The 13,663-nt window shown below is 39.8% G+C and overlaps 1 protein-coding gene and 1 long non-coding RNA gene across 4 annotated transcripts in view; one reads left to right on the top strand and one right to left on the bottom strand.

Moving 5' to 3' along the window:
• LOC122241235 overlaps window positions 1-13,663 on the bottom strand; it is an 81,743-nt gene that overhangs the window by 54,335 nt on the left and 13,745 nt on the right. The gene's annotated exons all lie outside the window — the stretch shown is intronic.
• The window catches only part of IL7R (interleukin 7 receptor), a 28,318-nt gene continuing 19,970 nt past the window's right edge, over window positions 5,316-13,663 (top strand). The window contains exons 1-2 of one of the 2 annotated variants that reach the window (XM_042996635.1): window positions 5,316-5,821; window positions 10,340-10,478. In XM_042996635.1, the coding sequence (XP_042852569.1) occupies window positions 5,740-5,821; window positions 10,340-10,478 (221 nt within the window). In that variant the 5' untranslated portion in view covers window positions 5,316-5,739. The remainder of the gene's footprint in view (window positions 5,822-10,339; window positions 10,479-13,663) is intronic. The other variant, XM_007097414.3, reaches the window with a different exon arrangement.

Here is a 13,663-nt window from a genome sequence, read left to right as displayed (position 1 = left end):
AATTGATGTCTGTGGTGAAGTGAAGCCCTCGCCATTTCCTGCGGGAAGGATGGCTGGTGGAGCTCTGAATTATGGCATTGTGTAGGGTCCCCCAGCGTGAAGAGAAGGGAATCTGACTCACTTTGCAAGGAGATCCCAGGTATTGGCATATGGTTTGCAGTTGTGGGTTCCATTCTTTTCCACCTGAGCTCTCCCACTTGGTCCCTGTCAGCCTGGGAACATTCCCTCTTTCCCTGCCCCTTCTCTCCATTTTTTCTCCCTCAAAGTGGACACTTGTTTAGTCTGAGGGATAGAGGAAGTGATATTTGAGAGGGCAAAGGAGTTGACAATCCTCTCCTTTGTGACCCTATATACCCCACTCTTCTCTTCGAGACTCTGGCTTTTGAATTCAAAAGCCAGGAAAGAACTCTCTTTTTAAATGTTTTCAACTGCCACCTTTCTCTCCTGAGTGAAAAGTTCAGAATGTGTGAGGAGTGGGGCATGAGAAGAGCAAAACAGGAAAGGAAAACCCATGGGTAGGAGTAGGGAGGGAGCAATGATTCATATTTCCCAAACATCACCATGCTGGAGATAGACTTACAGCATGCTGGTTCAGCTTCCTCCTTTCCTGCCTACATCCCCTGTTACCCCTAAGGCCTTTATGAAGGACCTCTGAAAACTTGGGCACACAACACTGCCCAGAATGATCTGAGACTTTACTTAAAATAAGATTTTGCCTTGCTGAAAGACATTGTAAAATAACCAGTGCAGGCAAAACCCCGCTTCCCATGATAAACTGGAAAAAAAATGAGTCCTTTCAGTGAAAACACAAGTACAAGACGTACACTGTACAAATTTAAAATTCCCTGCCTGCTGCCACCACCTTTATTACTTTGCATTTACCCAAAATAAATGCCCTCCTTTCTGCTTCTAGTAGTGGAGCACAGTTCAGCCAGAGAAAGCACACAACTTGGCTAAAGTCAAGAAATAGACTATGCTGTTTGTAAGGAGGAAGAGAGTTGCTTTAGAAAGTGCACACACAGTGCTGAGACAGAAGAAAATGATGAGAAGCCTCCTTGGGGGTAAGGCCAGCCTCCTTCCAGTCAGTGTTAGTAGAATAAGAAAGGACAGCCTTTTCTCATCTGCCCAGAGTAGGGAAGGTGGTGACCAGCACAAATACTTGATGCTTTAGTTGTATTGTGTCGGACATAAACTCCCGTCACCTGCCAAGAATTAAGAGAACTAACCAGGAAACTCAAATCAATAGTCTCAGACACAGCTGCTCACGTCTTGTATAGTCCGTGGTCCCCATGAGGACAGCTCAGGTGCTTTATCATGGTGTCTCCCCCGAGCCAATGTATTGGAATTTAAATATTTTTGTCACAGTCCCATCTGAGGTTCTAAGAAAAGAAAAATCTTTTATCTCCATGTATTGTTTGGAGTTTCAGGAGATGCATGGAGTACCCAAATTTGGAACCCTAGCTCTGGAGTTTTACTGTTCCTTAAAGCCTCTTCGGATCAGAGACCTGAGATCAGAGAAAATGGGCCTGGTCTGAACTGTTTGTCTGTTGGTAAGGGTCTGAAGGGACAGAGAGACCCACGCTGTGTTCCAGCTGTCGGCAAAAGCAACCAGACCTGGAGCCATTGCCAAAAGGCATACCACTTTCCTCAAGGACTGGCATTCTGGTTCACGCTTTTACCAAAATTTGAGCATGTATTGACATCAAAACACTCTCTGTCTAGTAGAAATGAGCAAAGAGTGAAAAATTAGCAAAGACTCCATTTTTGTTGCATTCAAAGACAGAGACTAAAGTCTTGTCAAGGCGAAAATAGCTCTTCAAACTCTGCCCAGAAAGAACTCGTTGCATGACATGACAGCAAGGCCGGGGGCTGAAGATGCAGGGTAAGGAGGAAAGGGAAATGAAAGAAGAGCCACAACAAGGAAAATGCTGTGCTCCTGGAAATGAAACTTCGTGATGCTGGGACTCCCCCTTAGGGCCCTAGGGACTGACTCAGCACACACTGGTAAAATGCTAAAGACAATTCATTTAAGACTAGAGCAAGATTAGGGCTCCCTACTGCCACCCTCACCTACTTGACAGCCTTGGGCATTTTTATTCCTCCTTTTATGCCCTATGGTCCTTGGGGGTCCCCAGTCATTCCACTAAGCTGGCCTCGATTTCTTTTTCCCAGCATGTAGGTGCTCAAGATTGTTTCCCATCTCATGGGTAATATCTGTTAATTAAGGATTAGATAAGTGACAGGGATGGGGGGAACTTATACAGATTTCACAGAACATATTTTGGAACTTTCTGAGTATTTTTTCAAATATCAGATTTTTCCCAGGATATTTCCATAGCAACATAATACTGCTTATTATTACTATCGTAGCTGTTGTTGTTTCACTTTATTGTCCTTCAGTCTTCAGTCACAAGGTGAGTGACTTTTAAATCTTTCTCACTTAGGACAAATTACTCAATGTTAATGGCTGTTTTATAAGCTTCATATAAAAACTGACTCTGAGAAGTGCTTTTGCCCTTGAAACAGTTTGTTTCCCAAGGGTGCTGAAAGAGATAACGCATTGGTGCCTGTCCCACTAAATTTATAATTTCTGTCAAGGATGGAAATGAAATTTCTGGTCCTAAGAGATGAGTCCAGATAATGAAGATTAGTAGTAAAGATTCTCAGCCTGAATTTGCCCAGGAAAATCTTCGTCCTCACTGGGAATAAGAGAGGAACCTGGAACTTCTGGGAGAGGACTTCTACCAAGAAAACAAAAAAACAAAAATCGAATAAAGGGTGCACACACTCTTCCAATGCCACCCCCCCCCCTTCCTGGAATCCCAAATCTAGCTAAAAGATATGTTCTCTGAGTTCTTCAGGACTCTACCTATTATACACAAAGGGCATGTAACTTATTACAGTAGGAAAATGAAAGAAAAGCATTCTATGCTTTCTCTGTTTAATAAATAGTCTGAATGATCACACACACACACACACACACACACACACACACACAGCGTCACACACAAAGGAAGAAAGGAAAGTTATGACCAACTGAATCTGGGAGTCTTACAAGGTTATTGCATTCTGCTTGTGTATGAGAAACAATACAATGGCTTTCCTCTTCTATGATCCACCACATCATAGGAGGACAACGTAGCAGAGAGGGAAGAGAGAAGATAGTGATGAAAGGAAATGATGCGAAAAGAGGAGGGAAGGATGTGTGCTCCAACCAGGTTGCTGTGTCCAAGGATCTGCTTTGTCCTCTGTCCACTGCTGGGATCCTGGCTTCTCAGCTGGAGGCTCTGGTGCCCTGAGCGTCTTTCCTGATCTGCTTTTCTTAGCTCTCCACTTCTCTCAGGGACAATAATGACAAAGCAACAAGGTGAATGTCTCTCATTTGGGGGAATGGGTGGAGCAAGGCAGTTCTTCCTCAGCCTTCCTAAGTTTCAAAAGACTAGCAAGACTGGTGAAGAAAACAGAGAAAGCACCATTGTTCCCCAAGAATCTCTAGAAGGACTGACTAATGAGCCTTCACGTTTCTTTGAGCTCCCCACGCTATATCTAGGTTTCTCTCTAGGTCCTTCAGCATCTCCTGCCCCACCCAAAAAGAGTAAGTACACCAGTGGAAATCCCCTGAGCAAACTAGCACATGCTGTACCAAAATATTGTGTCTTGGCTTTGTTCTTTTACATCTTCACAACTAAAGGAAAGAGATACAATCAAAATGATAGTCCACTTAAATGATAAACAAGAGAATTTAAAGAGACACGACTCAATTACTCACCCATAGAGTGAAAATCTGAACAATTCATGACACCTGGGTTGGTGGATATATATATAATTCATGGTTCCTCCTCTAACACTTATTTAGCTTATGAGAATTTATAATTGTATCTTTCTTGAAAGGATATTCAGCTCAATGCACAAAATATACCAATTTTTGTGAGTCAGACTCATGATTTTCTAACCAAGCTTTCTAGACAAGATTAGAAATGAGGGCAGAAATTATTATCTGATGCACAAAATTGTCACTCTTTATTTGGCTTGAAATATGTTTGAAAATGCCAAAAGTAGGCCTTAGCAGATGGAGGATATAGATTATGCCCGTTCAGTTGGCTTCTTGCAGAGAAATATCCCTTGAGTTTGCAGTCCAGAGTGTGATCTTCTGAACAGGACATCCCATCTCTATCACTGGATCTGCCTCAACACTGAAGACAGGCTTCTAGAGACTGGTACAGATGCCTTACTTCTTTTCTTATTTTATGAGATTGTCACAATAACTGTAATGGTGAGTTAAGTGAACTCATGCAGCTTTCAAAGACTCTCTGTTTTATGCACGGGAGGGTGTTGCTCATCTTTGCTAATTTAGCCATTTTTATAGTCCTGTAGGGCCAATTCTACCCAATATCTATGAATCAAACAGTTAAGTACACACTGCCTACTCATCATTTCGGTACTCATCACCTAATAATTGCAGTCTTGTGGCTTTTTTCTAAAAGAGAGGCGAGTGGTGTTTCCTAGTTTGAATCCAGGTGATTAGCCAGTGGAAGACCTGAGCAGACCTCTGTCTTCCAGAAGGCTTCCTCTGCCTGTTGATAACAATGATTGCTACCAACCGTCATTTGAATACTAATAGCAGTTTAAAGAAAAAGATCCAACAATTCCGGGGAAGTCAGTTAGGTTTCACAAGTGTCACTACTTTAACCCTGAGGCCGTGTTGGGAATAGTTTTGATTGACGCACAAGTTTAGAGAGAGACTGAATTATCTTTGTCATTGTCTCAGGCTTCTGCCCCTTATATATATTGTATGTACTAGTTTGGTTTGCAAATGCCATATGTTCCTGAATGTGTGGAAATCAGATTGTCAGAAATAGAATCCTATTATAAATACATTGAGAAAATAACTGTTTATCTATTAAACAAGGGATCGACAGTTTTTTTCAGTGAAGGACCAGAGAGTAAAGATTTTACGGTTTGTGTGCCATACAGTTTCTGCCGCAAGTCCTCAGCTCTGCTGCTGTAGCACAAAAGCAACCGTGTTTCAATAAAACTTTATTTGCAAAAATAGGTGGTGGGCCAAATTTTGCCCTTTGGCCGTAGTTTGCCAACTTCTAAACTAAATAAATAATTCTTGAATGCCTACTTTGATCAGTGAAGTATAAGTATTAGGGATACACAGAAAACAAAATGAACATTTGCTGTTCTTGCGAAATTCTCTAGTGTATATGTTCAGAAATTGGAGATGATCTATTTTAAAATAATCTGCAATAAAGTACTTAATAAAGTGCAGAATCTTTCCTTAAAGCAAAACTTACCCCAATCAATTGATCAGCTCTGTAAGTTTACAGTTTTGTTTTGTGATTATTTTTTGAACTGAGCCTTATTCACACTCTAGAGTCTCAGGTATCTTGGACTATATTTGAATGTACTACCTTATTCTGGAATAAGCACAATAAGTTTGGGGACTTACAGGAATACCAAAGAGGTACAATAATTCAAATGCTCTATCCCTTCATTTCCTCTACCTCTGCTTACAACAGCAGTACTTTTACTCAGACTTCCTGTTTCTGGCACTTGCCTTCTTTTTTGCTGTGTTTATACTTCCCCCTGTCTGTGGTTAAATAAGTATAAAGTGCTAAAGCTGTAGATTGGTGCCTCTCTCTCTCTCTCTCTCTCACTGGTGCTCTGTCTCTCATTCATTCCTACACACAGGCTCACACACCTCCCCTCTCCTCTCTTTCTCTCTCTCTCAGAATGATGATTCTAGGTACAGCTTTTGGTATGGTTTTCTATTTACTTCAAGTCGTTTCTGGAGAAAGTGGCTATGCACAGAATGGTGAGTCATTTCTAACTTTTCTCTAGGATTTCAGGTTATCTCTAGCATATGCTTCGGGTTACTTAGATCCCCAAAGACCTGATCTGGACACTGGGTTGGAATGGAGTTGGAGAATTACCATATATTCTGTCATTTTTCTGTCGTTTGTAAGTTCTAACCATGGGGACAGGAGGCCAGGAAACAATACTGTGGGTGGTATAAAGTCTTAGAATTGTCTAGAAAGAATGCATTTAACTCTATAAATGTGGATCTTAAATGTTGGTCAATGTTTCTACTCTTACAAAAGGAATACCCATATAGGTGCAATGGTTGTGCTTGTTGGAGAATCTCCAAGGTAATTTTACCTTGTTAAAAAAATCAAACTAGATTTATTTTGTTTAGTTTTTTAAGAGGTTCCAAAAGCATAACTCTCATGATAAAATAGTTTCCAGAAACAACAGCTTTGTCTGCACTTACCATCACCATATCGCCAGCACCTAAAAGTGTCTAGAACGTAGTAAACATTCAATATTTGAATTGAATATTTGAAAATTCCTTCAAAATACTTCAGTTTTGATATTTATGTGAGATTCTTACTTAGTGAATAATTGAACAGAGAAAGATCTGTATTAGTTGTCTCCTAAAAATATATTTAATTGCCTTCATATCAACACATTTATCATCATATAGTAATTCCCTTTGGGATCCTTGAAATACTTAGCACCTACAAACCAATGCTATCTACTTAGGAACTAGGTCATAATGACAACACAACTGTAAACAAAGACAAAATGGCAACAAGAGGAGCCACCTGGGAATTTGAACCACCCATTTGCTCCCGATAATTAAGCTCTTTGGCTCTAAGAGTTGAAAAGTATTTTCCTATCAAAGATACCAAAGACATCAGCTTAATGATTCAGCTTAGATATGTTAAGTCATGTAATTACTAAGGGTGGAAATCCCTAGAATATTTTCACTGAGGGAATTGTCAGAAAGCTGACATTTTTCAGTGTGACCATATATGAATCACTTTGTGGGGATGATAATTCCTTGGTACATGTCCCCTTATGTTTGCACAGATAGCTGCTTGGCAGGTAACACCTAATTCTTACTCTTTGGAGTATAATATTTTCCTTCTATTTCTCCCTGATGGCCATACTTTTTAAAAAAAGAAATAAGAATTCTAACTGAAAGCTGAGTTTCACTTCAACTTTTCAAATTTCAGTTTTATTTAGGATACCTATAACCACCCATCCACATTGATCACCTCAAAATACTTTTCAGTTTGGGGTGTATAATAATCCACTGCTCTTTGTTGAAAGATTAGTTTGTTGATAACCACAAGGATGATAAAGAGAAGAAAGGGATATTTTTTAATAATCCAAACCATGTATGTTTTTGATCAACTAATTCCTTTCAACAGGAAGACTTCCAGACCACACGGCCTTGTCAATAATGCATATTTAAAAAAACTAAATTTTTATAGACAAATATGCTTAGATAGTATTGAAAGAATAGTAAGTTAACTCACTGTTAAAAATTTCTATGTAATTTCAAAATCATAGCAATAATACCTTTGACATAGAACTCTTTCAAAGGATCCCCAAAGGTTTCATGTAGATTCTTAGAATTAGAATTCTTGTGTTACCGTTTCATTACTTATTTCTCAAAAACAGAAAAATGATAATAATCATAGCTAACCCTTATTCGGTGCTTACTATGTTTTTTTTTAAATTTTTTTAACGTTTATTTATTGTTCAGAGACAGAGACAGAGTGAGAGTGGGGGAAGGGCAGAGAGAGAGAGACACAGAATTTGAAGCAGGCTCCAGGCTCTGAGCCTGATGCAGGGCTCGAACTAACAAACCACAAGATCATGACCTGAGCTGAAGTCAGATGCTTAACCGACTGAGCCACCCAGGCGCCCCAAGGTGCTTACTATGTTCTAAGCTAACTCTTTGCATATATTTGTTCAATGATTTCTCATATAATGTGAATTTCCATATCAAAACACTGAGGTGTAGAGAGGTTGAGTAACCTGACAGGGACCACAGTTACAAAGTAAAATAGGAAGAATTTAAACCCACATCTGTCCAGCTCTGGTGTTGGAGGTTTTAACCACTGTGTATAATACTCTAAGAATTTTTCAGCTTAGATCAGGTAGAACATTCTCTTTGTAAAATGCCATGCAATTTTGCAAGTTGTTGAGGGGAATTTTTCTTGGTTACAAAGCAATTTTGTCCAGTAACATCTCCTAAAGAGCCAGTAAGCTGTTTCTCAAAACATAGCCACTTTAATTGTATGACTAGTGTTTTGTATATTGTATAAGCATATACATCAGACACACTTCACCAGACTGGATGGCTAAGGGTGGTAGGAATGCCTCGTTCTGCTGGTGCTCAGCATCTGCTAGTCTATGCTCTCCGGTTTATCTTGTATATTGTATTATATTGTATATTGAAGAATTTTGGACACAAAGCTGATCCACAGAAGTCTGAATCCAAATAGTAATGTAGGTTCTGTTGTACAGGATTGGTGGAAGATTTGAAGAAGAGAAAACCTCAAAACAGAGTGAGGACTGCTGTGTAAAGGCAGGCTACAACCACCACTGTTCCACTGAGAAATGGTTTTAGGAGACGAGGTTTTAATACTATCAGATTGGGAATGAACATGGTTTAGAGTGTGAGCCCTAAATAGTGGGTTGCCCCTCATTATTTAAAACTGTCATCAGGGAGCACCTGGGTAGCTCAGTCAGTTGATCGTCTGACTTTTGATTTTAGCTCAGGTCATGATCTCACGGTCATGAGATCAAGCCCCATGGCAGGCTCTGTGCAAAGCATGGAACCTGCTTAAGATTCTCTGTCTCTCTGTCTCTCTCTGTCTCTCTCTCTCTCTCTCTCTCAACAAACAAACAAAAACCTGTCATCAGGAAGGGGTCTATACCCTACTGAAATTACATAAGGAATCTTTGCTTGTGGCAAATTGTAAGCCTATGGATTCTAGGAACGGTCAGATAGAGCAGCACCCACAGCTTTTTATCTTGATGTAGTTTTTCAAGATTTGTGGCTTTGACTGAACCAACCTGTCACTCATCTAGTTGGTCCACTCCACTCACAACCAGCTTTACTAATTTTCCCACAGAACTACTTGGTAATTTAAGTAAAAAGGACCTTCAGGACACTCAACGGGTTTGATTTTAGTATATTCTGTATCCTATTTGAAGCTCTAGAAGCTTCTAATTTCTAGTATTGATGGGCCAAAGTGATTTTTAGTAACAATGGACCTAGAAGCCATCATAAGCTCACACTTGATTACTCTGAGAATGACTTCAGTTACTCTGGATTTTCTCAGGTCTCAGTCCAAGTATATTTGCTGATACGTTTTTTTCTATTAAATATTATGAAATATAGATACAAAATGTCTATGGAATCTTAAGGACCTCAACCCAGTTTAAAAAATCGAATACAATCTATGAAAAACTGTACTTACCAAAAGTGACTGACAAAAGATTCTGGCTCACTGCATACTTTCAGAATTCTGATAATATCTTAAGATACAGTATCTATAGAAGAAGGATCTATAAGCACTGAAGTAATACCTATAGGATTTGTGGGAAAGTCCACCAGATCTGAATCCCAGCAGATCTAATCTAATCACATTTGCCTTAGTAGCTTAAGACAAATTGCTTTAAATAAATATTCACACAATGGAGATAATCAATTGTACTTTTAGTTGGAATTCCTATTCAGGTAAGGGAAATCTATCCCTTAAAAAAGTGAACTTCTGACTGTATGATAGCTCTCATCTTCCTTCATTCAAAAAATACTTGGGAGGAAAGAAATGAAGATTAGTAATAAAGTTAAAGGCTAGGTAGCATTTGAATAATAGAGATAGAGTATCTCTTATTTGAAATTCACTAATTAACAGAAGAAATTATAGTGTAAAAAAGAAAGTGTATGTTTAGTATTTTATTCTAGATCTCTAATGCACTAACCCAGTGCCAGAGGTATTTAGAAATATTTGGAGATAGGAGCACTTGGGTGGCTCAGTGTGTTGAGTGTCCAACTCTCCATTTTGGCTTACATCATGATCTCACGATTCACGGGTTCCAGCCCGGCATTGGGCTCTGCGTTGACAGCTTGGAGCCTGGAGTCTGCTTCCGATTCTGTGTCTCCCTTTCTCTCTCTCTCTCTCTCTCTCTCTCTCTCTCTCTCTCAGAAATAAATAAACATTTTTTAAAAAGAAAAAGAGTATAATGTATTTAAAAATGAATATTTGGAAGTTATTTATTAATTTTTATGATTTTTTTTCTTCTAGAAAAATCTGTGCTCTTTAGGTTTTATTTTGGTTTGGATTTGGGATCTTTTCTGCTTTGGTTTTGGTTTTTCTGTCTTTTGCCTTGGGCTTTTCTTCTTGAGATAAACTTATAACAGCTCCCTCATGTCTGCCCCCAAAGGCTGCCATTTCATTAACATCACTCCAGATTTCAAAAGGATGCACTTATTTGCCCCATTAACAGCTACAGGTTTGTTCCTCCCCAGGAGACTTTGATGATGCCGAACTGGATGACTATCCATTCTCGTGTTACAGTCAGTTGGAAGTGGATGGATCCCAGCACTTGCTGACCTGTACTTTTGACGACCCAGATGTCAATAGCACCAATCTGGAATTTGAAATATGGTGAGGAATATTGGCTCCTACGGGTGCCTGGAAATCTTGTCTCTCTTTTCATGTACTACGCAGCAAAGGAAAGAGTATGGAGCATAATTGTCAAGTACTAAAATCGAATGAATTCCAAAAACTTCCTGAAACTCCTTGTTCTTCACCAAAATACTCCAGCAAAGATACTTTCATAGGTTCTCCTGTCAGTCAGTCCTTGCTGGTACAGCAAGCTGATGGTATGGAACTTGGAGATCTCCCAACCCTCCTGACTTCATAGCAGACTTTAGCATTTATTTTTTTTTTAATATTTTATTTAGTTTTGAGAGCAAGAGAGACAGAGCACAAGCAGGGGAGGGGCAGAGAGAGAGGGGGGAGATACAGAATCCAAAACAGGCTCCAGGCTCTGAGATGTCAGCACAGAGCCCGACGCGGGGCTTGAATTCACAGGCCATGAGATCATGACCTGAGCCGAAGTCGGACACTTAACCAACTGATTCACCCAGGCGCCCCCTTCATAGCAGACTTTAAATCTTGCTTTCTTAGAACACTCCTCCCCCAAAATTTATCTGCCTGAGACAATCTAGTGTCTTGCTGCACTCTGGAGGGCTGTTGCCTGTTTTCTAATCCCAATACCAGCACCGTCTTAGCTTTTCAACCTAAAGCAAGCTATGGAACTCATGTAGGCCTCAAGTTCTTCGCCTGTTAAATGAGTTGTACAAATTCATAAGGAGGTTTGGATAAATAAATAATGTAATACTTTAATAATTGAATTAAAGGGGTGCCTGGGTGGCTAAGTTGGTTGAGCATCCAACTCTCCATTTTGGCTGAGGTTAGGATCTCATGGTTTGTGAGTTCGAGCCGCACACAGGGCTCTGCGCTGCCAGCATAGGGCCTGCTTGGGATTTTCTCTCTCCTTCCCTGTCTGCTCCTTTCTGTCTCTGTCTCTCTCTCTCTCTCTCTTTCTCTCTCTAAATAAATAAACTTAAAAAAATAATAATTTAATTGGAAGACATATCCATTATATAATTATTGGGAAAGAGGCATTAAAAAAAAAAATCTATGAATACAGACCTAACTTCCACCTTCTTGGCACAGTTTGACTCTAGATGGTACCCTTAGTATCAGTTTTCCAAAAATCAGCAGGAATAATCTGGCTCTTGTTTTCATAAGGCCTCAGGGAAAAGGCAAAGAAAAAAAGTAAGTCTCTCTCTGGTTTGAAAGTTTGGTGAAAAACTCAGAGAGTTTTCTTCTCCCTCCATAAACCATCTCATTGCTTTGGGTTACTGTCTCTGATGACTTGAAAAAGATACTCCAACATGAAATTCTAACTTAGGGCTATCTCCAAATTCATATCAAATGCCCTAAGTAGGTTCTTACCAAGAAAAGGGAATCAAGACCCACTAGTAGTAAAAGAGGGCTTCTTAAATTCAGTAGACTCTCACCAATCCCCCTAATATATGGTCTAGACAAGCCCTAAATTCCATGCCTTACATTAAATTACAGGAGCTTCCTGAATGTGCTCATGCAATGCTTCCTGATGCAGTCATTCGAGAACACAATCTTGGACTTGAATTCCATTGTGTGTTCTCAGCCTGCTTCTTGGTTCACTTCTATAACACACTTTCCAGGAATAAAATCTGTCAGGAGAATAGGAATCTACGATGTCCAGAATCTATACTGCAACTAAACTACACTAAAACAGGCAAACAGCTTATTCCAGCCATGTGCTCCTTTTTATGGACAAAATCCCCTCCAACAGTTATGTGACTTTGGGTTCTCCACCACGCTATTTGGTGGACAGCAGTGTTCGTATAGTTTCTCCTCAGGAGGCTGAGGCTGACCTTTCTGTCCACTTTCACTCACACCACTTCCTTGACCACTTGAACAAACTTGCCCACTTCCTTTTGCAAGTCTTTTGATTACTTCTGTCATATTATAATCTATCTGCAGCATCCATTGGGGGTTTGCAATTGGATTTATGTATTTTGGTTGGAAAGGGATTGTCTTAAGACATGTTTTCAGTGTGAAACACTAAGTATGAGGAGGTTAAGGTGCTTCTGGAGAGCATCTGTGTTTGTGAAGGTATCCACACTTTGAGGGGGACTTTCATGCAACTCCTAATCCCAGGAGGAACATTGTTTCTCAAGTCAAAGTCACTTGGAGTGCTGTATTTGCCTACGAGGCTAGGTTGCTTTGCCAATGTAACTAGTTTCATTGGAGCTTTCTGTTCCTTTAACATGTTTATAAAGAAGAAATTGGAAATCATTGAAAAACGTACTTTCTTCTGAAGTCTTTTCACAGGTGGAATTGTTGACAGAAACCAGATGCTGTTTCCCAGCAGACTTGTTAGGGGCATATTCCTAGAAGAGTTTACCACCTGCCTGATCTGGTCACCAGTCTCCCAGGGTTAGAAAGCAAATTACTTGGTGTTCAATGAGAGGATCCATTTCCCAGGAATGGACTTGGATTAGCCAAAATCACAGAGTTATATTACCAATATGCCAATTGAAGATTTCACACTGATAGATACAATTATTATAGATACCCAAATATTCACACTGGGCTCAGGACCAATAGGAGTGGGTGTTTGGGGAGAAGAGGAACAGAGTGGACCAATGGAGTATATGTCAATATAAATCCACTCTTACTGAGGGATCTGAAAATTTTTTATTCACCAGAAACTTAACCACCCCTCAGGTACCTGGAATAACACAACAGAGGCACTAAAAGCAAGCAGCTAAGTTAGAATCCCCATAGTAACACTTAAGGGGCTCTGTGACCAAGGAGTTGCTACTTAAGCTTTCTGATCATAACAACCACATTGTATTCGGGTGGTTGGCATATGGTCAATACCTGTAAATAGTACTTAATTCTCAATGTAGATTGATTTTTATTTAAAATGAGATCAAAAGGTTGTTCAGTAAATATAGAAGCAAAACAAAGGAAATTTATTTGTTGGTTTTATGACTAGAGTTAGTTGGGGCACCTGGGTGGCTCAGTCAGTTAAACATCTGACGTCGGCTCAGGTCATGATCTCACAGTTTCTGAGTTCGAGCCCCACGTTGGGCTCTCTACTGACAGCTCAGAGCCTAGAGCCTGCTTCAGATTCTGTGTCTCCCTCTCTCTCTGCCCCTCTGCTGCTCATGCTCTGTCTCTCTCTGTCTCTCAAAAATAAATAAATATTTTTAAAAAATTTTTAAAGT

Source organism: Panthera tigris, chromosome A1, assembly GCF_018350195.1.
Source record: "Panthera tigris isolate Pti1 chromosome A1, P.tigris_Pti1_mat1.1, whole genome shotgun sequence".
NCBI classification, from domain to species: domain Eukaryota; kingdom Metazoa; phylum Chordata; class Mammalia; order Carnivora; family Felidae; genus Panthera; species Panthera tigris.
The sequence above is the reverse complement of the archived record's forward strand: the minus strand, read 5'-3'. Positions and strand labels throughout refer to the sequence as shown.